Here is a 25,179-nt window from a genome sequence, read left to right on the forward strand (position 1 = left end):
AAACAAAACGAGATGGATGAAATATATGTTCATAGACTAGAGATTTTTCAGGTCGTGCTACTTCGTGCTACTTGCTTTTTTAACTTCGTGTTTATTTTGGTGATACCCTGAAAAAAGAAAAAAGTCTACCATTCTGGAAATCAGCTGTCAATATAATGTTTTTCAATCATGATATGTTCAATCCGTCCCTCCATCGGTCTTCTTTCGATTCATGCTGGTTCATTCATCGTTCATTGACGTGAAAATTGTGCGATTTTCGCGAAAAAATTTTCTTCGCTGTAAAAGGTTAAAAATGAAGGTGTAATCAGCCGGTATATAAATGAAACAATACTCTACAGACGTACAATGTTAACAAAATTTGCACGCGAAGTATTTTGTAATTATTCATTGGTGTCGATATTTTGTTTCGTGAATAACAGTTTGGTGTGTTATGTTTATGTGAAAATCTTTGCAGATGAAGTTTAAATTGTTGAGCCGCGGGTTTCGTGTTGGTGCGAGGGGTCTGTCAAAGATTATGTCGTTTACGGAGTCACCCGCGCGAGCTTCTCTGTGCTGTGAGGAGTCAGGAGAAGGCGCGCCTCCGAGTTATGCGATGTATGAGGCTCTGAAAGACTCATGCCAGAACAACGCAACATACTTCCAGCCGGATGATAGTGAGAATGGCCAGCGGTTGTACCAAGGCTTCATGACTCTCATAGACCACATTGACACAGTGTGGCCTTTAGTGGATCATGTTAGGAAGGTATGTATTTTTATTTTCACTCTTTTTATCGTCATCCCAGTTTGATCAATATTCTTTAAAGTTCGTACGTAATATTTACAAATTCTATACTGCTGTTACTGTATTTTCAATATGTAACTCATAGGTATTTCAAAAGGGTGAGGCAAGGTTGAATGTGGGTGTAAAAAAAAGAAAAATGTAATGTAGAATGTGTTTACTAAAGAAATATTCCTTGGACAATTTTGTAAATGTAATATCTTTTAATATATTATTTATTGTTATAAAAAATATTTGTGTTAAAAAAAATTGAAGTCATATGTTTTCAATACAATCTGCAGTAAATTTTAAAGATGAATTACCTACAATAGGTATTATAAAAAACACTAATTAAATGTCATCTACTACATTAATTATAATCATACATGTTTTGTTTAGCAAACACAGATGTTAGAACACATGTTTGGCATTTTGTTTACAACATGCAACAACAGATAACAGAACATATATTATGGTGTTACATAGTGAACTTTGTACCCGGTTTTGTAGACAAGTGTACATTATAGCTCTTTGTCTTACCACTATCATGAAATTGATATTAATTTATATAGTATATAATTACGGTAATGAGTAATGTTGTGAGGTCAGCTTATCATCAGCTAGCTAAAGTGTGACCTAACATTACATACTGTATTTATTGCAGATTAATGAAGCAGATTATCTAAACTTTAATTATCAATTTCCCCGTGTTGTTGTGTGTTATTAACCTGGTAGCAAAGATTACAATATAGTCTGTTTATGGAATGGTGTTGGGTATTGACATAACATAACATAGCAAATGAATTGGACCCACTAAAATAATGACTTGTAAATTACGCGAATGGCTAATTACTAATAGTTTTTACAGTATTAATGAATTATTTGATATTTGCATGCTAATAATAATTAGCAGGATAGAGATTCTGGAACACTGACTTATTCCATACTGTGACTCTCTACCTACCTATCCTAAGTGAATAAATGATTTCTGATTTATTTCACACACAGGGTTTAGGGGGGGTTTCAATACAAAAAAATATAAAATAAAAGAGAAATAGAAAGAGTGCAATAGGTGGCCTTTTTAATAGCAATAATCTATCTATCTCTTGCAGGTAACCTTTGAGAATAAAAGATGTTTAATTTTATATAATAGGTATAGCAGTATGATGCAGCAGTACAAGAATACTTGTACATCTATACTTATAATAAATCTGTAGAGAGGTTAATTCTGTACATTAAATATTTTTTCAAAATAACTATCAGGGGGTGATAAGTGGTCGATACTGATGCCAAAAATGCAATCAGTAAAATTTTTGTCTGTCTGTCTGTCTGTCTGTCTATCTGTCTGTCTGTCTGTCTGTCTGTCTGTATGTTCCTTATAGAAACAAAAACTACTGGACGGATTTTAATGAAACTTGGTACAATTATTCTTCACACTCCTGGACAGGTTATAGTATACTTTTCATCACGCTACAATCAATAGGAGCAGAGTAGTGAAGGGAAATCCTTTTGTATGAAAAATCTAAACCACTCAAGTTAGACGTTTGAAATTTGGCGTGCAGGTACCTTAGATACCGTAGAGGTGCACTAAGAAAGGAATTCCCGAAATTCCTACGGGAACGGGAATTAGCGGGAAAATCCTTTTGTATGAAAAATCTACACCACTCAAGTTAGACGTTTGAAATTTGGCATGCAGGTACCTTAGATACCGTAGAGGTACAATAAGAAAGGAATTCCCGAAATTCCCACGGGAACGGGAATTAGCGGGAAAATCCTTTTGTGTGAAAAATCCAAACCGCTTAAGTTAGACGCTTGAAATTTGGCATGCAGGTACCTTAGTTAACTTAAAGCTTAGTTGCAACAGGATATTGCAAAATTCCCACGGAAACGGGAGTTAGCGGGAAAAAAACATTTGTATGAAAAAATCGAAACCGCGTAAGATAGATGTTTTCAATTCAATTCAATTAAATTATTTATTGCATTCCATGTAGTACAATGGGGTGTTACATAGGCATAGGAACTAAAACATGGACCCTGTAGGGCACAGCAACGTTGAAGGGAAGAGAGGAAGTGTGTATTAAAATTAAAACTCAATGAACAATCAATTAAAAAAAAATCAATTCAATCAATTGATTCAATCTAGCATGCATGCATACCTTAGTAAATATAAAGTTTATTTTTGGCTGTATTTTGAAAAATGGGAGTTATTGGGAAAAAAATTGTATGAAAACATCTAAACTGCATAAGTATGCACTCCCACACACACAAAGTTCTCTCTCTTATATAAGACGCCACGCGCACGAAGTCGCGGGCAAAAGCTAGTATTTAAATAAAATACAATATAGATAGATACACTTATGTTATATATTATATTATAATAAATAAATATCAAGACTAATTGATAATTGAAATTGATACTAGACTTGTAATACATTATTAGGTACATTAACAAAAGTTCAATAAGAACTCCTATATTGGAGCCTGTTTAAAATAACAATCAAATCACCTGTCACCTTGGTCTAAACAGAAAGCTTGATGAGGCGTGGGTACTTAGTTCATCTGGCAATGGATGTACCTTTGACTACCCCAATTGGGAATAGTCGTGAGCTTATATATATGTAAAATAAGAATATGAAACCATACCTATTTAGTTTACTCATTCATTTTTCATATTTTAAAATATAAATTCAACAATATTCAGACAATTTTATGATTTCTCTACAGGTCGCACCACTATACGATTTTGACTCAAAATCACCTGGAAATGGCTACCGAAGCTTCGTCTCCGTAGTGGATTCCTGTGTGCTGCACGGACTTAAACTCAGCAGACAAGTGTGTACAGGGAGAGATGCTCTACTCTTCCGTAAAGGATACTTTGTCAAGTAAGTGTAGCACGTAATTCGTATTGTATTTTCCTTCTTAGTTATGTAGCTTAGTATATAGCTAGCATAAATTTTATCTATGTTAAAAGCATACAATTCGTATGATAAGACGTTTTCCAAGAATATTGATACTGGATACAATTTTGCTAGTAGCATAGAATAAAGAATAATATTACGTATAGAACGGTAACACCCCGCCCCGCACATATTCGTATCTGGTGCCGACCTCACCCCCTCTGGATCTGGATCTTAAATGGCCGTAAGCCGCTAAGGAGTATGAGGGAGAGCGTAGACTGTGTCTCTGTGTCTCGCTCGCACTTACGCGCTAAACGGCACACAGTATACATGAGACTTGTATGGAGTGTCCAGGGTGGCAACATAATCTTTGAATTTCACATGGTGCACATAAATAGCAGATGTCACAAACTAATAAGCACCATGTTACTAACTAAAAGTAGGTATAAAGTGTAGTTAGGTATCTATCATTCATCATCATCAGCCGTACGACGCCCACTGCTGGGCAAAGGCCTCCCCCAAAGATCTCCACGACGATCGGTCCTGCGCTGCCCGCATCCAGCTGCTTCCCGCGACCTTCACCAGATCGTTGGTCCACCTTGTCTCATTACACTATCATTCATTACTAAAAAAAAACTCTGTTTCTAATTTTACTTTGTCAAACAAAACAAGTCATATAGATCGTGATTCGTGATTGACAAGGTGATAAAAACATTGTACGTAAAAACTGTCCATTGTGGCCTTGAGACTGAAGATGAGTTTTTATAAAAGGCTGTTGGGTACCTACTACACTCATAGACTTGGATTTTTTTGGCATCCTAAATTTATGTTTACACCAAATGCATTTTCACAAAGTTGTCTTAGTCACTGTGGTCCTGTGGTTCACTGGCTTGCTTCCCAAACGGGGAACAAAACATGAAAAAACATCAAAACATCATCATATAGCGGCAAAACATGAGATTCTCACGTTTATTGTAAAACCTTTATTGTACCATGTTTTAAGAGCAAATAAATAATTTTGAATTTTTGAATTTTGAACGCCGGATCGAGTCCCGGTACCAGACTTGCACCAATGAGTTATTAATCTTAAGTGCAATTTTCACTAATACAGTTAGCTCGACCATTATAGACGGCGATATGGCTCACCTACCACGGTCTAACAGAAAGTTCGATGAGGTGTGGGTACTTAGTTCACCTTGTGATGAATGTACCTCTTGACTACCCCAATAAGGATATAGTCATGAGCTTTGTGATACATACATACATACATAAACTCACGCCTATTTCCCACCGGGGTAAGCAGAGACTATAGAATTCCATTTGCTTCGATCCTGACACACTTCTCTGAGCTTTGTGATGTCGTCTGGTAACTTGTTTTTCTGCTAAAGATAGAACATCTGCGTGAGTTTATCTGAAAATCTTCTTCTATCGTGTGGGTTGTGAGGCAGATTACTAACCCCATCAGCCCTGGTGTCAGGGTTATTATTGAGCCGCCATAGGCCCTTGACATGACTCATGTAAAGACTACGTACTGAAAATGTAGTGACGCAATTCAGAAAGGGATGCCTGGATAGTTCGGACATCTAGATAGAATGAATGAAAGTAGACTTACAAAAGAGATTTATGATGCGTGTAAGTGGTAGAGTTGGAAAAGGAAGGCCTAGGCGTACATACTATCAAATCCAGGATGTTTTAAAGAAAGGCCAGGTCAAGAGTACCCTAAACCGGCGAGCTTGCATGAAGACCGATAAGAGTGGAAGTGGTGTGTCAGGATCGTAGTAAGTGGAATGCTGTGCTCTCTGCCTACCCCAACGGGAAATAGGCGTGATCTTATGTATGTATTTGTAACTTGGGTAATTTTTCCTCTCTCTCTCTCTCTCTCTCTCTCTCTCTCTCTTTCTTTATTTAAGAGCTGCGCTCTTGTCGGTGGAGTAATCGCCTTCATAACTCCATAGATAGGGCGTGTAGAACGGTGGTTGCCCCAGTCGCCTTCCGTTCCGCAGTACACCGACCAATTTCTCAATCGGTGATGTTCTAGCTAGAGCCCTACCAGAATCCATTTCCTCGACCTCCAACCAGAACTGATACCGCTACTGCCCGGCATCAGGGGGGTGCATCATCAATTTTTCCTAAAAGTACAAAAAGTAAAGTTATATTTCTAAGTCGAGATTTTTCGCGGCCATTTAAATAATTTTATCCTTTAATGCGACTTGCATAATTATATACTTAATGAATTATCAATCCTCATAACAACAGGTAAAATAAGTGTTCATGAAACAATTTGCAATCATTATGATAATATGCACTATTATCTTAATGCACCAAGTTGCACTAGCATATCACTCATAATAGGTACGTACCTGTAATAGTAGCTAATGACGTGATTAACAGAACTTCTATCGTGTGGGTTGTGAGGTGGGTTACCAACCCCACCAACCCTGGTGTCAGGGTTACTATTGAGCCGCCAAAGGCCTCTGACATGACTCATGTAACGACTACTAACTTATATCAGTAAGAAGTAACCGGGACCAACGGCTTAACGTGGGTCATCTTTCTTTCGAACAATCAGGTGATCAGCCTGTAATGTCCTATAACCAAACTAGGCTAACATAGCGATTTTCGTGATGTATTTCCACCGGGATTTGAACCTCGACCTCCGGCTCGTAAGCCCTACGCTCATCCACTGGAACTAAGAGGCCGTTATATACAGAAACAATGGTTTTGTTGATTGAACAATCGCTAATTATAAAGTGAAACTCAACCTTAGAATCTAGACCGCGTTTAGGTATGCTGGTCATTCGTAAATACGCAACTGGATTTTGAAATTACCTCATTAAAGTTGCAAGTCATGGACTATCACATGCAGTAGATAGGTATGTCATTATTCGTTACCAACTGGTCATCATTCATTGTGTTCATGCCAAGCAATTAGCTTCGACCCGTCATGACTGTATAGCAACTCACATGACTTATTGATGTACTGGTACCAGACTAGACAAACTACTTGACAATTGATATGATCAGCATAATCATTTGATCTTAGTTTTCCATAGCTTTTATTTTTATTATTTTTTAAAATATATTAAAATAATAATAATTAGAACTCTCTCGAACGCTCAACTCATATACTACTGTGTCAAAGGGACATAGGATAGCTGGTACTTATTATTTATAGCACATGTTGTACCTATTTAAGTACCAGCAGTGGTTTACAATATTTAATTTCTGCTATTATCTTACTGTAATAGTTATTAAGTTGTTTGGACCAATAAATACATTTTATTATTATTATATACTTGAATTGAACTTGCATGACTGTACCCCTTTGATTAGAGGGGACGCCTGTGCCGAGTAGTTGGTTATTACATACATACATACATAAACAGCCTATATACGTCCCACTGCTGGGGACAAGCCTCCCCTCAATCATCTCCTCTCAATCATCCCTCAATCTCAATCAACCGGGGGTATGGAGCATACTCCACCACGCTGCTCCACTGCGGGTTGGTGGAGGTGTTTTTACGGCTAATAGCCGGGACCAACGGCTTAACGTGCCCTCCGAAGCACGGAATCATCTTACTTTTTCGGACAATTAGGTGATGCAAGCCTAAAAAGTCCTTACCAAACAAAGGACAGTCTCACAAAGTGATTTCGACAATGCCCCCATCGGGAATCGAACCCGGACCTCCACATCGTGAGCCTAACGCTCTAACCACAAGACTACAGAGGCTGGTTAGTTGGTTATTATAGGCAGTTTATTTAAGACCATACGTTTTTTTATCGTTATTGAATTCACATGGTTTCAAGACCATTGATTTGTGACCGGTTAATGGCAATAGTGGTCTAACAGCCTCCGTGGTCTAGTGGTTAGAGCGTTAGGCTCAAGATCTGGAGGTCCGGGTTCGATTCCCGATGGGGACATTGTCGAAATCACTTTGTGAGACTGTCCTTTGTTTGGTAAGGACTTTTCAGGCTTGAATCACCTGATTGTCCGAAAAAGTAAGATGATTCCGTGCTTCGGAAGGCACGTTAAGCCGTTGGTCCCGGCTATTAGCCGTAAAACACACCTCCACCAACCCGCAGTGGAGCAGCGTGGTGGAGTATGCTCCATACCCCCTCCGGTTGATTGAGGGGAGGCCTGTGCCCAGCAGTGGGACGTATATAGGCAGTTTATGTTATGTTTATGTTAATGGCAATAGGCTCACCACGCTATATGGGACTTAGACATAGCTAGCGAGGAGTTAGTGTGTATATTATATACTTAAGCCTACCCCTTCGGGGATTGGCCTGTTGCTATGTTATGTTATGTGTTATTTGATCGAACAGATCGCACCATATTCGACTTAGACATAGCTGGCGAGGAGCTGGTGTATATCATATATGATATATTATGTGTTATTTGATCGACCAGACGCCATATTCGTTTACAATCGAATAGGATAAGAATTCAGTGATTTCTTGGGTCGAATTCTTAGCTTCAAATGGCGCGGTCACATCGGTTCTTTTTATTAGTAGACTAGATATTCCGTCGTCTTAGTAGAATCCTATACCTAGGTATCATCATCATATGGTTTTACATCTTGATCACATGATTTATACAGCGTTTCTATGGCAACGTCTTGTATGGCTGAAAAGTCCAATACGAGAGCGGCAATAGCGTCCTCACGACTGGTATTACAGCTGAGGGTCGTTAGATGGTGTGGATAGTGAAGCGACCCTCTCATTATCATGTCTTTTTTCACGTCTGTCGTTTAAAATCTGGAACCAGGCCTCATCATATGCCTTGCAACCAGCGACCAAAGATAAACAACCAATTGTTAGGTATATATACCACTACTGGGCATAGGCCAATGTAAATAATACTGACTACCTATTAGGTGTGTATAATAGGGCCTATATTGTTGTCCTTCCTAACTCATTAGCCTTGAATTTTAAACTTTGCGCCGCAAACCACGTTGCTCTCATATTACTTACATTATTTTTGTTCCACGAACTTAATGGATATTTTTAAACTGTTTTTTTTAATAGGAAATAAGTAGATACTTGCCTAAATTGATGTCTTTTAATCACAGATGATATACGACTATAATATTATGTAATTATAAAAAACATTTTCCTAGCAACAAACGTCAAGCAGGCAACCTTGATAGAAATTGTTCGCTAGCTATATTTAGCGCACTCGCGTTTATTGTCTCATCTCTGCTACTGTCTGTTTTATCCAGTCAAGAGAAGAAACTTGTGGGTTAACCGGATTAGACTAGTTCTATTTGCCTACAAACCGCAGAAAGGTGTGAGAAAGTATGATCCATACCCCCTGCCTAACGCCCCATTTAAGCATAAGCTATAAAGGCCAAACGTAAAGGCAAATAGTTATTAGTTAGGTAAGGAAACAACGTACTCTTATCACTATGTACAGTCATGAGCAATATAATGTACCCACTTTAGGACTCTGTCGCACTAACATATTTGACATTTAGTGCGACTTACAGTTCAATTTGTGAAAAAAGTTAATGTGACATGGTACCATAGTGTATGCATATTAATGCTCGTGACCGTATATGCTGGTTCAACGCTTCAACGTCTCGAGACAAAAAACACGTATCTAAAGAGATCAAAACATAAAGTACAAAGTTGCACAAGTCGAAAGAAGTGAAAATGGAACGCCACCGCAACGCCTCTAGCCACTGATGTATAATATGTGACTATAGTCCTTTAGCTCTCAACCGCGAAGAATTACGTCAAGATTTATATTATACTTATTTGTAATATAAGTTAGGTAATGTAAAATACAACGTGCAACAACTTTCTTATAAATATTTATTAATACTTTTTTGGCAATCCACAATGCGAGGTTCGTTGTTATTTATGTTTTTTCGCGGGATCTTAAAGAGTGACAAGTTAGGATTCAACCATCTATAACATAAATTGACTCCGCCCATAAACCCTATAAGGGTCAGAAGACACGTTACTCTTGGCAATGTCCTTTTAACGTCTTTATATCAGACTTTTGGATACAGCATTCATTGGGTTATCCGTATTGAAAATCTACACAAAAAACACAACTACGAAAGGGGAATCGGATGCATACAAACTCTCACTTTACAAAAATCTTGCCCCCAGAACGATCCCCGTCCGGGCTTTAGACTTTTTTTTATGAACGGCAGGCGAAATCTTATGTAGCGATGTACCGCTAACTGACTGTAGACAGAAATGTATTGGTGTGGCAGCTTCACACGCCGACTTGAGATAACAGTCAACATGCATGCTGCGGACTCGTGTATTTGAGTGCTGAGGGCATATCTGACTTGTTTCTATGCTCTGTGGGTTTGAGTGTACAAAATGACCTTGTAATATCTTCCAGAGAGGTGGAGTCGTGCGGGCAGCTGTTGGCGTCGCTGGGCACATGCCTGCACCACCTTCACACGCTGCTCTCGTGGGCGCCCCCCGGCGACCTCTTCCCCTCAGAGCCACACTCCCCAGAAGAACTGTTCTCACAGGCCGACACTATCAACCAGTACTGCTTCTATGGACGGTGCCTTGGGTTCCAGGTTAGTTCGACACTTTAGAATGTAGTCCCAGAACACGCTAACGAAGTTCGCACAGCGTTATGCATATATACAACTTCCAACGCGATATCGTTGCCGAATAATCGATTAATCTAGTTCTAAATATCGATACCTATCGATACTATCGATTAATATTTTTTTAATTAGAATCTTCTACTATATATTGCTAGCGATATTTCAATTATTTAGGGGCTTAGAAAATAATCGATATACAGTCGTTTATCGAGCAACACTACACCGTTAGATCGTCGATCCACACTACCAACTTGTGGCTAGCGGGGTACCATGCTCAGGGTACCTACATAGATAATATCCATTTTTGTACATACCCATGTTTGTAAAATACGTCATAGACATAGTCAGTGGTACGGTCACGAGTACTAATATGCACCGGCCCTAGAGTCGCCACTTTTTAAACCACCGTGATAGGTGGTGAGCTGTATCGCCGTCTATAATGGTCGAGCCAACTGTGTAAGGATCATATCAAATGGAATTTAATGGTCTCAACCTACACCATTGGAAAATAGGCATGATATTATGTATGTAGTAACAAGAACAATATTTTGTTACAACATACAATCGTTAGCACGTGCGTCTTTGTTACGTGTTTAACATTCCATATCGCGGCCAAGATATTTGTAGCATATTTTATTGAGAATGTGCTGATTTGCTAAATTAATTTATCTTGACTTCGTGACGCTTAGACTCAATGCATTAGTCAGCGTTTTGTTGAGATAATCGAATCGCAAGACGATAAAAAAATCGATTATACTTTTTATGGATTACGTATTTTGGAAAAAAATGTGTGTTTCCTATATAGAATAGAAACAGCGGCAACCACCAACTTAATTTTAATTTAATTTTATAATCCAGCTCCATCTCTTTCTTACACTTATTTTAAGTGAAGAAAACGGCAATAGTTTAAGAGCTGTCAAACTAAAATTAGGTTAAGTTTATGTCCGCCTGCATAGGCAATTAGGCATATGTCTTATTTCCTTTTTTCAGTTCTTACCGTCAATGCGAGGCATACTGAAAGGCATATCGATATGCATGGCCGGGTTCTCAGAGGCGTACTACAGTCACGGGAACCTGATCAGTTCCGTGTGGACCGGGGGTCAGTACCTTATTGACCCAGAGATGAGGGCGCGGAGGATCGTGAACATATCGCAGTCGGCCAGCGTAGAGTTCTGCAAGGCGTTCTGGTTCTTAGCTGAAAGTGGTATGGTTCCTTTTAATATTATGCTACTTATGCAATAAGTCACACCACAGACACTCCATACAAAAATGACATTATTACCGTGTGCCGCCTAAAACTTAAGTGCGAGCGAAACATATTCCGCGCGCTCCCCCTTACTCCTTAACAGTTTATCCCATTTAAGACTAAACGGAGACCCAGGTGGGGTGACCCCCGATACGAATTAGTGCGGGGCGAGGAGTTACCGTTCTATACATAGTAGGTATTATTATTTATTCTATGCCTGAACTATAAAAATCCTGTTGTGAGGCTGACCCCTGAAAATTGGGTATTGGGTTGGGTATTGGGTTAGTTGGTTTTATAATTCAAATGAAAAAAATATAGTTCTTATTTTATCCGCAACATGACGATTGTTTTGTTTTTTGCTTTAGTTGGTATAAAGGTCCAGTGCAAAACCAAGAACCTAGTATTCTAAGTTTACAGGTTTCATAAACTCTAATATTTGATTTAATTCCTTAGAAATAATGAAACGGGTTCCAAGTTTGATGTCTTCGACGGTGGCCGTGAACAAGTTGATCACAATCCCACCAGAACCTATCACTGTCACCACTAAGGAGGGAAAAGAGACCACCATCCTACCACCCACTGTGCATATAGGGCTGCAAGGGTTGAACGTTCGACTCATCAGTGTCAATAAACGGGCTGGTATGGTGAGTAGGCATTTTTTTTAAAGTGGTTTTCAATCCGTTTTTATCCGGCCAAGTAGTTTACTTCCACTTTGGAATGTGATTAACCTTTTATACCTCTTAAAACTTATCAGGAGAAGAGTAACATATCTCCCGTCTCTTTTTTTACTAAGCTGTGTACCATTATTGCGAAAGAGACATGTATCTTATTTCTTTTGCGCTAAGCGATGCGTTATATATCTGTCCTGCTGTCACTCTAATCATGCTACGTTTTATAGTGACAAAAATCTTAAGATACTAGTAGAATACATTATTTCATAAGTAGGAAATACAGTGTTTCAATAAATCTTATCATCAATGGAATGAATGAAAATGAGGTTAAGGTTTACTGCGTACACATGTTTACTCTTTGGGATTTACGCGTGCTATTATCGATCTATATCTAATGCGCTTTGTATCACGTGATGGGCGATACATAATATTAATAATGTATTGATGTTGATGCTATAAGTTATCAATGAAATGAAATCATGGGCGCGATTAAAAACATAGAACACGTTCAGCTGCTTATCTTACTGGGCATATCGTAAAATCAGACAGGAACTGTGTCCTTTCTAACATTATGGACAATTGTTATGCGCGATAGGCTGATAGGCTGCCCTTGTCACCGTAACGTAAATCATCAAATACTTAGAACTTCGTAAGTACAACAACACAACAGTGGCTGCAATACCGTCTATGGAAGGTATAAAATAACCAGGTATACTCAAAAGTGACAGCTAACATTTCAAGGTTAGCCCGGCTGACGTCATCCCACCCTGCGATGCCATTTTGTAAAAATAAATTACCCACGACCAATGTTTTTATATTTACTTTGCAAGGAAATTTTGAAATTTTAGTAAAATAAATACAGTTATAATGATTTTTATATATGTGACAAGTCAATAACTCACCTACTGGGTGAGTTTACAGTGGGTGAGTTACCACCTAAGCCGTAATAGTAATTAAATGCATTAGTAATCCACAAAGTTTTTCAATAATAAAATTTACGTCCTTGGAATGTTGGAGATATCAATTTAATGGTAACACAGTGGTAACACTTGCGCCATCAAAGGGCTAGCAATGGCGGCTTGTTATAGGATTGAGCATACCCGGTCTTCTTACTCCATGGTACCGTCAGTCCGATTGGTTTTTATTTTAAGTTTTCTTTTCACAGTCGGGCGAAGGCTCATCTACGCTTCCACCGTCAGACGGCATACTGTTCCATTGCCACGGCGGAGGGTTCGTGGCACAAAGCTCTAAGTCTCACGAGACGTATCTTCGAGAGTGGGCAGCTAAGCTGAACGTACCCATATTGTCAATAGACTATAGCTTAGCGCCACAAGCGCCCTTCCCGAGGGCGCTAGAAGAGGTATTCTACGCGTACTGTTGGCTGTTGAATAATTTTAAGGAGATGGGCACCACTGGTGAGTTGTCAGTTTTTCGATTCGATTATTTTACAGATGTTAATGAGGTATGAATCTACATGACAATTGGGTCGTGTTCTAAGTTCAAATAAAGATAAAGATAAAAGATAAATTATAAAAACTGATTACTAAATAAAAATAGATCTAAAACTAAAGAAATTATTTTCTATTTAACTTATTTAAGAATTTTAATCAAGAAATACATAATAATAAGTACGTCATTTTATCACGTTTTTATATGACGTCGCAGTGTGCTTTTTCATACAAATTCCTTAGTAATTTCGTGTTTTGACGTCTAGTAAAAAGTAACTGATTTGGCTAGTTGGAAACTAGCCTATTCCCAAAATAATTACCATGAGATTAACATCTTAGTAATTACCATGAGATCGACCGATAAAATCAATTTCCGTTTATGATATCAGCTTACAACAATCTATAATTAAGTAGCTTATGTCTGTCTGATTGTCATAATCAAATGAAATACAGTTTATTGCACAGAACATACCATCATTTTCTCCCTAGCGTTATCATCCCGTTTTCACGGGACCCGCTTGCCTCACCAGAAGATGAAGTTGTTTGTTTCCGTTCTCAGAAAAATAAACGATACTAAGGTTATTTGGTCTCAAACTGTATTTTTTTGTTTTCCGATCACTTGACACTGGCAGATATGGTTGTAAAACTAAGCGATCGATTGCCATAACCTAATAATATATAGCACTTAAAAAAACCTTCAACGATCCTTTATTCAACAGGTAAAAGAATAGTATTCGCGGGCGATTCAGCGGGCGCGAACTTGATAGCGGGATGTACGTTGAAGATATTATCGCACGGACTCCGGCCCCCCGAGGGCCTGTTCATGGCATACGCCCCGTTGTTGATCAGCTTCATACCGAGCCCGGCGAGGTTGCTCTGCCTCATGGATCCCTTGCTGCCTTTCGGGTTCATGATGAGATGCTTAAAAGGTATGGACGGTAGATGATCTCGTTGGTCATTTTAGCAATCCATAAAGCGTCGGTAGGTAAATTAAGATATAAACATATGAGCGCTACTCGCCATCAAACTTCATAAGTTTGGCGGGGATGATCTGTAAATCTACCGTTTAGTTTTTCATTTAAATAAATTAAAAAAAAAAAACAGTTTTCGGAAAATGTAGATAATATACACTGTTTGAGGTTTTTGTAACATAAGCTCACGACTATATCCCAATTGAAGTAGTCAGAGGTACATCCATCGCAAGATGAACAAAGAACCCACATCTCACCGAGCTTCCTGTTAGACCAACGTGATAGCCGAATCGTTTTCTATAATGGTCGAGCTGTGTGTACAGTGAAAACTGTACTTAAGAGAAATTAATAACTCATCGGTGAGAGTCCGGTAGGTACGGTCACGAGTACTAATATGTATACACTTTGAAACTTTGTCACATTAACTTTTTTGACAAATTAAACCGTATTATCAATTCCAGCATACGCGAGTCCAAACACAAGGCCGAAGGGCCAGGACGATAAGACGGCGCTCAAAGAAACTGGCGCTTCCAACGCGACCACGCCGCTGGATAGCAACGGATTCCTCAAGATCAGCCCCTCGCAAGGTACGTAACGCTTTTTTTTACAATGGGTTACGTTGATTTTGAGAACACCATCAAAAAGTAAACAATGAGATCAGTCAACTAATAAAAGCTACTGCGTCGCAAACCTCCAGGTCTGGGTGTATTTGTGGTCTTTGTTTTACATTAGGTCATACCTCGGATACTCCATACCACCTCCTCCTCCTCGGAACTCGGATCTCATTCTTACGCCTGACGCGTAAATGTATGCGACAAACATTTCGCGCTTTCCTCCTTACTCCTTAGTGGGGCAGGTTTAAGACTAATGTAAGACCCAGTTCCACCACCCCGTTCTCGTTCTTAACTGAAAGTGGTTTGGCTCCTTTTAATATTATGCTACTCGTACATTTACATTTGATCACACTTCAGACGCTCCATACAAAAATCTCATTGCTACCGTGTGTCGCTTAACGCGGAAGTGAGAGCGAGACGCAGTCCGCGCGCAGTCCTTTATTCCTTGGCAGATTACGGCCATTTAACGCGTCAACTAAAGTCACATCCAGATGGAGTGAGATCAGCGCACGATACGCATTGGTGCGAGGCGGAGATTCACCGTTCTATACGTAATACTATTCTTTATTATATGATTATGTATTCACTATCTAAAAAAGCTGCCTCTCCACAGAGGGAATCAGCGAAGGTCCATCGTCGTTCGAGGAAGTGTCGCCGTCAGACTTGGCTGAGCTTCAAGCGCACAAATCTGGCAGCGAGCGCAGAAAGTCTTCCGATACCACTATAAGCGCCGCTTCTTTGCAGAGTGAACATACCGCTACTGGTAAGCTGTTTCCTGTGTATTAGTGTGTAACCTTCTTTTTGCTTCGATGGCATATGTTTGCCCTCCTTTATTTACTTCCCCTCGCGTAGGTACAGGTATCAGGTCACGCGCGGCAAGAATAGCCTGTATAGCACCCGATGTGCTGTTACATTACTCGATCGTCGGCATCGGCCCTGATAGTTTGGGTAGTGTAATAATAATGTCTTAATGCCCCTCGACAGGTGGTTATATCTACTCTAGGAAGTGGTTCATGCACTTCACTTACTAGCCAGTATTTCCCCACAGCTGCTAGTCAAAGGTCTCACCATCGCTCCACCTTTCATGATCAACAAAATAAAATCTACTCGTTAACACGCGCTTTTATCTCGAGAGTTGCGGACAAGATCCTCTACTATTGATTCCAAATTCGTTTTCGAGTTGACGTGTGAATCTAATGGTGAAGGAAAATGTCGTGAGGAAACTCAACTCAGAAAGTATTCCCTGAGGCTAACCATCTAACCGGGTAGCGGTAGCGGGTTGGAAGGTCAAACTGACAGTCGCTTTAGCAAATACAGAATCTGTCACTACAAGAAACATCAGGTTAGGTAAGCGGACTACGGCAAAAACAGTATAAACATAGGATAATGATGATTAGTACTTGACCTGTATCACCGAAGGTTCGTCATTTCGTGAGGTGTTACCACCGGGCCTGGCTGAGCTTCGAACGCAAATCAAAACCTACATAGCTGGCTACGAGCGGAGAAACCTTTCCGATTCCGATGATAGTACTATAACCACCGGTTCGTTGAGTGATCACACTGCTACGGGTAAACGCAATCATATCTATGTTTTATGTTTAGTTTGATAGGTTTGTTTAGTTCGTATTAGCAAAGGTACATCATCATTGACTTCTGTCATCATCATTGATTCTATTCAAGAACAAGAGGCAAGAGACAAGATGAGGCAAGATGATTGGACACTTAATAAGACACGACGAATTTATTAAAAACATCATAGAAGGGAAGCTACAAGGAAAGAGAAGAAGGGGAAGACCAAGAAGAGCTTACATGGAACAGATTAAAGAGAAGGCGAACGTCGTGTCTTATAAGGAGGTGAAGGAATTGGTCTTTGATAGTCAAGAATGGAGAATGCTACACCGACAAGAGCGTAGCTCTTAAATTAGTGATGATGATGTTCTATTACATCTACAGTATTGATCGAAGCCCGTGGCATTTGTTACGTCTACGTCGAAATATTTACTGTGCAGCCCCGGGCACTCAATTCATTATTCATTATTCTATGTCTACAGGTAACACGCCACCAGAAGACAGGTCGCAGCAAGTGGTGTCAGATTTCCTCGAGCGCTACGTACTCGACTCGGACACGGACTCCGAAGGCCGACGCATTCCGATCATAAAGCCGAACGCCTACGTCTTGAAGTCCGATAGTCATAAGTAAGTAATTTACCTAGACACTACGAATTATTTGCCGGAATATTCAACTTGAACTCAATAATGTACTCTTGTGCCATGTCAGGGGCCTTTTGCGGCTTAATGACGACCCTAACACTAGGGTTGATGAGGTTGGTACTACCACACAATCCACACGATAGAAGACCGTCTGCCGTCTTACCACATAAGTGGGAACAAGACAGACAGGGCGTGCGCGCTTCCCCTTACTCTTTAGCGACTTCGAGCTCGGCGCTCTATACGAATAGGCTACTTGACAACCTAGTCAAATGAGATACTTTTTACGAAACGTCAAAACGAAAGTTTGAAGTTTATATGGAAATACTGTCCTGTGACGTCATCAATAGAAGCGGCCAAACGTCGTACTCATTGTTTATTTAATTCATAAATTATAAAATAATTCGAAAAGTAAAATGAGGTTGATTTTTGAACATGTTAGACGGGGTCCTATTACTAGATTAGTACTTTATAATTTATCTTTGACCCAGTCAAATACCCTATTGATAGGGGGCGGAGAGTTGCCGTTATAAACGTCGTATTATTATTTATTTCTTTTCAAGTTTTACAAATGTACCTTTAAAAACAAATAATAAACAAATAACGAATAACTCTCACTCCCTTGAGGGAGTGAGAGTTAGAAAGAGCAAGCGAGAGAAGCAAAAATACTATTCTTAGGGTGTTTCCACACTACAGCCGATCCGAGTCCGTGAAATGAGGGACCGAAGCGTTCGTAGAACTATTTGTATGGCAGCTTACGAACTACATCTGATGTCCGTCATCCGATATCTCTTAAGTAATTTTCTACTGTCCGTCATTCACGAATTCGCATTGAGTGTATGGTAAAACGCGCTTACTGTAACGTATCTTTTACAGGGAGAATGAATCTGAAAGTACGTGCACTTTAGTGGGCGAACCGCCCCTGGTTGTGGATGAAGACGATTACAAAGAGAAAAAAAGAATAAAAACTAGGTGAGTCAATTACCAATGAAAATGCACATATGCTTCATTTAATTAACCAACAAAGGTAGGCAAAGCTATATTTTATAATCGATAAACGCTTCGGAAAATATACGTATTATACCCGAAACGTAGAATGATTAGATTGACGTCCCTTTCATACTACGCTGTATACCGTTAGTGCGAAAGAAGCATATCTCTCGTCTCTTTCGCTCTAGGCGGTGTACTATATCTCTGTCCTACTGTCATTCTAATCATGCTACGTTACAAGGGGTACAGCTGGAGAGAAGAACAAAAGAAGTAACTCTACAGCAACCGTCGTATTAATATTTAAAAGGCAACGCTACTACTCAAACTGCATACTTTCAAAAATCTGAAAATTACCGTTTTATCTTTTTTATTCTGCCCTCCTTTGTATCAAACACTTATGTTATAATGATTTGACGTCATGTAGTGTTTTAATTTATACAGGGTCTGAGTATTAGCGTTGCACCTTAACAAGGAGAAATAAAAGCTTCAAAATGATGATCAATTCACAGGGAATCCGCACGATCGACTTTTTAAAGTTGCTAAAAGCACCAAAGGCATGCACTGGTAATATTTATAAACAAATAAAATAATATTTATACAACATTTTTTCCAGCCAATCTTTTGTTTCTAGGATAAGCGAAGCCGCGACGGGTATTATGGGAGCAATGTCCTCACGATTGGCGTACATAACCGGATCCAACTCTATCAACAGGACGACTCAAGAGGAGTAAGTAGATGCTTTATTTTAAAATACTTTGAAGGAAACTTTCTGAGAAACTGTATTCCATTTTATTATTACATAAAATATATAAGTTGCGAAATTAAAACCCGATTACGGAATGATCACGCTCTAAAAAGTATGAAACAAGAAAATGTTTCTCTCAAATTCTTCCAAATAGCGATGTTTAGGATGTTAGCTCTGGTCGTATGCCGTGTAGCAAGCAAACTCTTAGGACAGAACGGCATACGACCACGTCTACATACATACATAGTGGTCAAACACATAAGCCTCCTTTTTATTTCGCCGTAGTCGGGTAAAAAGGAGCATAATGGCGGCCTTATTGCTCTCACCCGATCCTTACAGGACGAGTTTAGTGGAATATCCTCTAATACTCCACTACCCTCCAGCTGTTGGAGGTCTGTGTCCATGAACAAATCTAACGTAACAGTTAATATTTACGTAATAAACAGGACATATTTTTACAGAATGGCCGTCCGGTCGAATCTAGACGCTCTGATAGCGCGGAGTCCTTCCGATGAGTTCATATTCTCCGTGCCTCGCGATCCGCTGCTGTCGCCGTATTGGGCTGACGACAATCTGCTCAGGAGATTCCCGCCGGTTAGGATACTGGTATGTAACTCTCTCTCTTTCTCCGTGCATGTCTGTCTCTGTCGCTTCCTGTGATATGATAACTCTTACGACATGCTCGGGGGTCTATGATTTTTGTTTTCTCTTATAACCACTCGCTCTGTGCCTTCCCGCGTTTAATCTCCATTTAGGCATCATGTGGGGTTGACTGGAAGAGATCTCTCTTAGAGAAGCCACCTTCTGTTGCAACTTTTCTTTGCTTCATTTGTTAATTATCACACCATAAGCTCACGACTATGCGGTAGTCAGATGTACATCCATCTGTACAATAAAGAGTTTATAAGTATATATTTTTTTCGCAACAGACGGTGCATTTAGACCCGTGCCTGGATGACTGCGTGATGTTCGCGAAGAAGCTCAAAGGACTCGGAAACACGGTCGGCATCGACGTGCTGGAAGGTCTACCGCACGGGTTCCTCAACTTCTCCCTGGTGAGTTTTACATACACCCATACAAATATCTCGTTCTTCCCGTGTGCCGCCTAACGCGTAAGTGCGAACGAGACAGACAATCCGCGCGCTCCCCCTTACTCCTTAGTGGCTAACTGACTTTTTAGACTAAAAGTAAGACTCGGAGGGGGTGCGGTCAGCGCCTGGCACGAATTGGTGCGGGGTGGAGAGTTACCGTTCTATACGTAGTAATTTTTTTCATGTCTACATTTCTGACCCTTCAGATGAATTACCTTTCAGATGGCCAAAGAAGCCAACGAGGGCTCCAAATTATGCGTGGAGAGGATCAAGCAACTGATGGATTTGGAAAACACACCGCCCATCGAGAACAACCACTTATGAATGTGTGGTATGTGTCTGTGTTGCCAACCATAGTAAAATGTACGGGACTGAGACACTGTGTTGCCATCGTGAAAAAATAATGGACTAAATTCGGCCGAATTCGTATCACGAAGGCCCGCGAGGGGCCTTATACTATTTGGTGCTGATTCCTGAAGACACCAACTTAATTTTAATTTAGTATGACAGTTCTAAAACTAGGTTTACCTCTGTCTTGCACTCATAAATAAAGGACGGCACTATGTTTAGAGCTGTTAGACTAAAATAAAGATAAGTTTTGTCTGCTAGAGTGGGCAACAACAACGTGATAAAATAATGAAAAAGCGTTGCTAAGATACGTAATACATACGTTTTTAAAAGTTTTCCACTTTATAGTGGTTTCAGTCGCTATCGATGTTGGATGTTAATGTATCTGCTTCTTTTCTTTAGCAAAATTTGCGGAGTATTCGAAGAAAAAGCTATTATATTATACGTGTGATATTTTAAGTCATAGATGTCATCATAGCTGTTTACAGTGTTGACTGATTCTTGTCTTCTCTTTCGTTCAAGTTGGTACCTGGAGGTCTAAAAAGGCCATATTGAAGCAATTCATCTAAAAAACAATAACGCAATTTGTCATTTGTCAGTCAAATTAAGTGCTATGGCAATAAATGTCAAATGGCAATATTGCTTTTTAGATGAATTGCTTCAATCGAAAAGGCCACCATTTTGAACTCCCCTGTCCCCTGTTTGGAGGGACTGATTCGTGATACCGAATGTATATCACAAAAAAAATACTCGAATCTTCAAGATAAAAAACAAATTATAAATAAAGAAAAATGAATCTACTTGAACGAAAACAAACATTTTTTGTTTCATCGCGAAATAAAACTAAAAGGTATCAGTTTATATGAACTTGAAAGTAACAAATATGTTGATTTGTGATTATGATGTAACAATTATTTTTTTTGTTGTTTATTGAATACTTATAATAATTATGTGGTTGTAATATTTTGTGTTAAGTTGTGTAAATGTTGCTGTGCTGTTATTAATGTAAAATATATTTTATTTAATGTTCCCCTTTTCTTGTCGTTGAGGGTTTTAAACCAAAGACGATATGGAATGTTGTTTTAAGTTTTCAATGTTTGAACAAACTGAGAGTTGCGAGTTTGCTGTTTACAGTCCAATTGCATTTATATTTCTTTGTTTTACCCATGCTTAGATTTGTACTTGTAATCGGTACATAGTTTATTTATATCTCTTCAGGTTGAATGAATAATAAAACTCGATGAAAAGCATAAGTATTTATTTTATAATTTATAGACAGATTTCATTTAAAACTTTGACTATTGTAGTACCTAGAACGAGATCTTCTCTGATTACGTGTACAGTCTTGAATATAATAGAAAATAATGAGATGTTTATCTAAAATAGATGTTATAGCACTTTAGGTAACATACAGAATCAAAGTTGAACAAGTATTTTTACTTTTCACCTCCTTAGTTCTGTTTAGGTTTTATGAAAGTGCTGTTTTATTTTGGGCTGTGAATGATCGTATTTATTCTGGTGTTTCAACTAATATTCTAACAAATTTGAGTCTTGTAACATAAGTAATTTTGTCAATCGAAATATAACACAAGCTCACGACTATATCCCAATTGTGGTAATCAGAGGTACATCCATCGCAAGATGAACTTAAGGGTGGTATTAATAAACAATCTCAGCTGAGACAGTACGTCAAGATCATGCTCAAGTCCCTGTTTTTATATAAGAACTGTCACATTGACATGATCTTGAGGGCAGTCTAAAAGCTGAGATTAGTTTATTAATACCACCTTAGGTATCCACACCTTACCGAGCTTTCTTGAGTCGTAGTGGCGCTAAATTAACGAGTCACGCACGCTCGGCATAAGCTTGCGGTTTGAAGTCAAGCACTTGTGTCAAGGACTTATGTAATGAGGTCTATATGTATTTGTTTTTGGAACAACGACGCGTGCATTTATAGACATGTCTATAATATACAATGAAAACGAATTATTGACGAAAAGTCAACGTCTCACTTCGCTACGGTCTTCGTGCATTTAAACGTACACTCCGCAAGTATATAGCTTATTGCATTAAATCCTGGGCAGCTTATGTAACCCAAAGGAATTGAAAAGAGTTAAACACATTTTACTTATTATTTTTTAAAACAAAAACGCTGTTCGTGTCATGTTTCAAAAAATTAAGTTTTAAACATAACATGGTTGTTTAAATTCGTTGTTTATTTATTTTTATTACAACAAATATTTTAAGCAAGAATTGTAAGTATATTATCTAATTGATATTAATGCTCAATGTTTTTGTCTACTATTGTTATATTTTTGATAAAGTTTTAAGCAAATATAATTGAAAGCAAAAACTGGAATTGATGGAAATTGAGAACATGTAAAATTTTTGCGTCAGGTTCAATAAATACTTATGTATGTTGGATCAAAGATTTTTTTTATAATAGCGGCTTGTTGGAAAACAACTGCAAGTTAGTATGAAAAAAGAAATGTTTCTTTATTTAAAAAGAAATAATGAAAAAATATCTCAATTTTGATGTTTAGGCTTTTTATACGTGAGCTATGACAAGCATGAGTTTAAATTACTGAACAATGTATTTTAAAACGTATTATCTACGTACTTACCTGTAAAGTTTTTTGTTAGATTGCTAGATACCCTGCAATGAAATAATATCACAGATTTTATCCAAATTTGTATTTAGAATCTCCATAGTAAATGTAACCCATTTGTGCATGTTTTCTAGTAAGCATACGAAATTCTTCGAATGATTGGTGTTTTTCTTATTTTCAGGAAGTTGCTCTGGTAATTTTAACAGGAACAATTTTTCCTGTTTCATGGGCAGTTAAATCTGAATATTAATGTTTTATATTAATGTATTTCATTCTATCAATTTCCTGTATTCGTGAAATGACTAAACTTTAACCATATCAACTTCTGAATACTATTAAATAAATAAGGGGTTCGTTTAGTAAATAAAAAGGAGTATTATTGAAACCAACTATTATTTGCTAAACTAATCATATTACTCATAATACAGGATATATTATTACTGTTGGCAACACCAACAATTACAATTGCGCAAAGCAATTGCGCATTATACTGCGGTCTCGTTCTAAGTAAATATTTATTTTTAAGTACGTACAGTCATGAGCAAAAGTGGGTACCCACTTTAGAACCTTGTCGCACAATCATATTTGACATTTAATGAGACTTACGGTTTCATTTGCAAAAAAGTTAATGTGACATGGTTTCAAAGTGTATACATATTAGTACTCGTGACCGTACCTACCTAACCTGTGTATTTTTATTTGTCCGATTTCTATTTCTAAGATATTGTCTTGAGAGCCGAGACCTATTAATGCGCGAAACCAAATCATTGTGTAATAATAATAATAAACGTTATAAAACTTCAATTCAAATAATGATGTCTTACTAAAGTATTTGATGTTTACAATAATCATTTAAATACCTAAGTCTGTGATAGTGAATTGAGGCTTTGAAAAAGCATAACAGTATTCTAAAAAGCACTAATATACATATTAAATATTGCATGTTGTTTGTGTAAAGATGAAATTGTAAAAATTATTAATTATATTTTTATAGGATAAAGCGAAAGTCCATAACAAAAGGGATGGTAGTTTTTAAAACTTATATTTGTCATGAAACGTCACATAGTTCTAAAAAGTTATGTAAAATACTAAAATATAAAAGTTGTTGTAATAGAATCGGGCCTTCTTGTATAATAGGATGAAAACGTGATAGTTCTCATATAACATTTATGAATCTGCATAATTATGTATGACCAAAGCTAAAAGAAAAAGTCCATAGTAGAAAGCGATGCAATACTGTATTGTACAATGATTTATGTTAACTACGAATGAAGTATTTAAATAAATTAATTATAATGAATGTAAGCCTTTTATTTTCCTGTGTAATGGTATTTTGATCTCCACATCCCGTTCATATCCACGCCTCGCCAGCTAAGTTCAAGTTCCATGTAATAGGGGGCGAGCCTACTGCCATTGACCGAGCTCAAATCCTGCAAACCACCAGTATTTTCCACTGGTCAGATTGATGGTCAGACTAATATGACCAACGGGAAGTTTTACGTGATATCAATTAGCTGTGATAAACACGACCTTATGAAATTAATAATTATTATAGATCTGGAGGTCCGGGTTCGATTCCCGATGGGGACATTGTCGAAATCACTTTGTGAGACTGTCCTTTGTTTGGTAAGGACTTTTCAGGCTTGAATCACCTGACTGTCCGAAAAAGTAAGATGATTCCGTGCTTCGGAGGGCACGTTAAGCCGTTGGTCCCGGCTATTAGCCGTAAAAACACCTCCACCAACCCGCAGTGGAGCAGCGTGGTGGAGTATGCTCCATACCCCCTCCGGTTGATTGAGGGGAGGCCTGTGCCCAGCAGTGGGACGTATATAGGCAGTTTATGTTATGTTTTATGTTATTATAAATTAATAATCATAAGGTCGTTTTCAGTGGTGGTAGTGACGAGGAGTGGGGTCAAAAAATATAGTACTTTATACCTATTCTCCTTCAGGCATACAGGCAGGCGGGATGCTACATTATCTCGTCCATATTTTATCTATGGG

General features: G+C 38.4%; 1 protein-coding gene across 4 annotated transcripts; it reads left to right on the forward strand.

Moving 5' to 3' along the window:
- Positions 1–171: 171 nt before the first annotated feature.
- LOC126373086 (hormone-sensitive lipase) lies at positions 172–24,476 on the forward strand. Of its 4 annotated transcripts, none has more exons than XM_050019076.1 (16): positions 172–311; positions 455–742; positions 3,482–3,639; positions 10,016–10,202; positions 11,226–11,439; positions 11,935–12,125; positions 13,318–13,567; positions 14,320–14,529; positions 15,033–15,158; positions 15,799–15,948; positions 17,237–17,381; positions 18,270–18,365; positions 18,997–19,110; positions 19,590–19,734; positions 20,058–20,183; positions 20,442–24,476. In XM_050019076.1, exons 2-16 carry the CDS (start codon positions 455–457, stop codon positions 20,541–20,543), a joined length of 2,502 nt encoding a protein of 833 aa, XP_049875033.1. In that variant the 5' UTR covers positions 172–311; the 3' UTR covers positions 20,544–24,476. The 4 variants fall into 4 exon arrangements, with proteins under 4 accessions (XP_049875033.1, XP_049875032.1, XP_049875031.1 ...); XM_050019074.1 differs by having other exon boundaries at positions 190–376; XM_050019077.1 differs by having other exon boundaries at positions 190–376; positions 19,015–19,110.
- Positions 24,477–25,179: the final 703 nt, after the last annotated feature.

Source organism: Pectinophora gossypiella, chromosome 15 (assembly GCF_024362695.1).
Source record: "Pectinophora gossypiella chromosome 15, ilPecGoss1.1, whole genome shotgun sequence".
NCBI classification, from domain to species: Eukaryota; Metazoa; Arthropoda; class Insecta; order Lepidoptera; family Gelechiidae; genus Pectinophora; species Pectinophora gossypiella.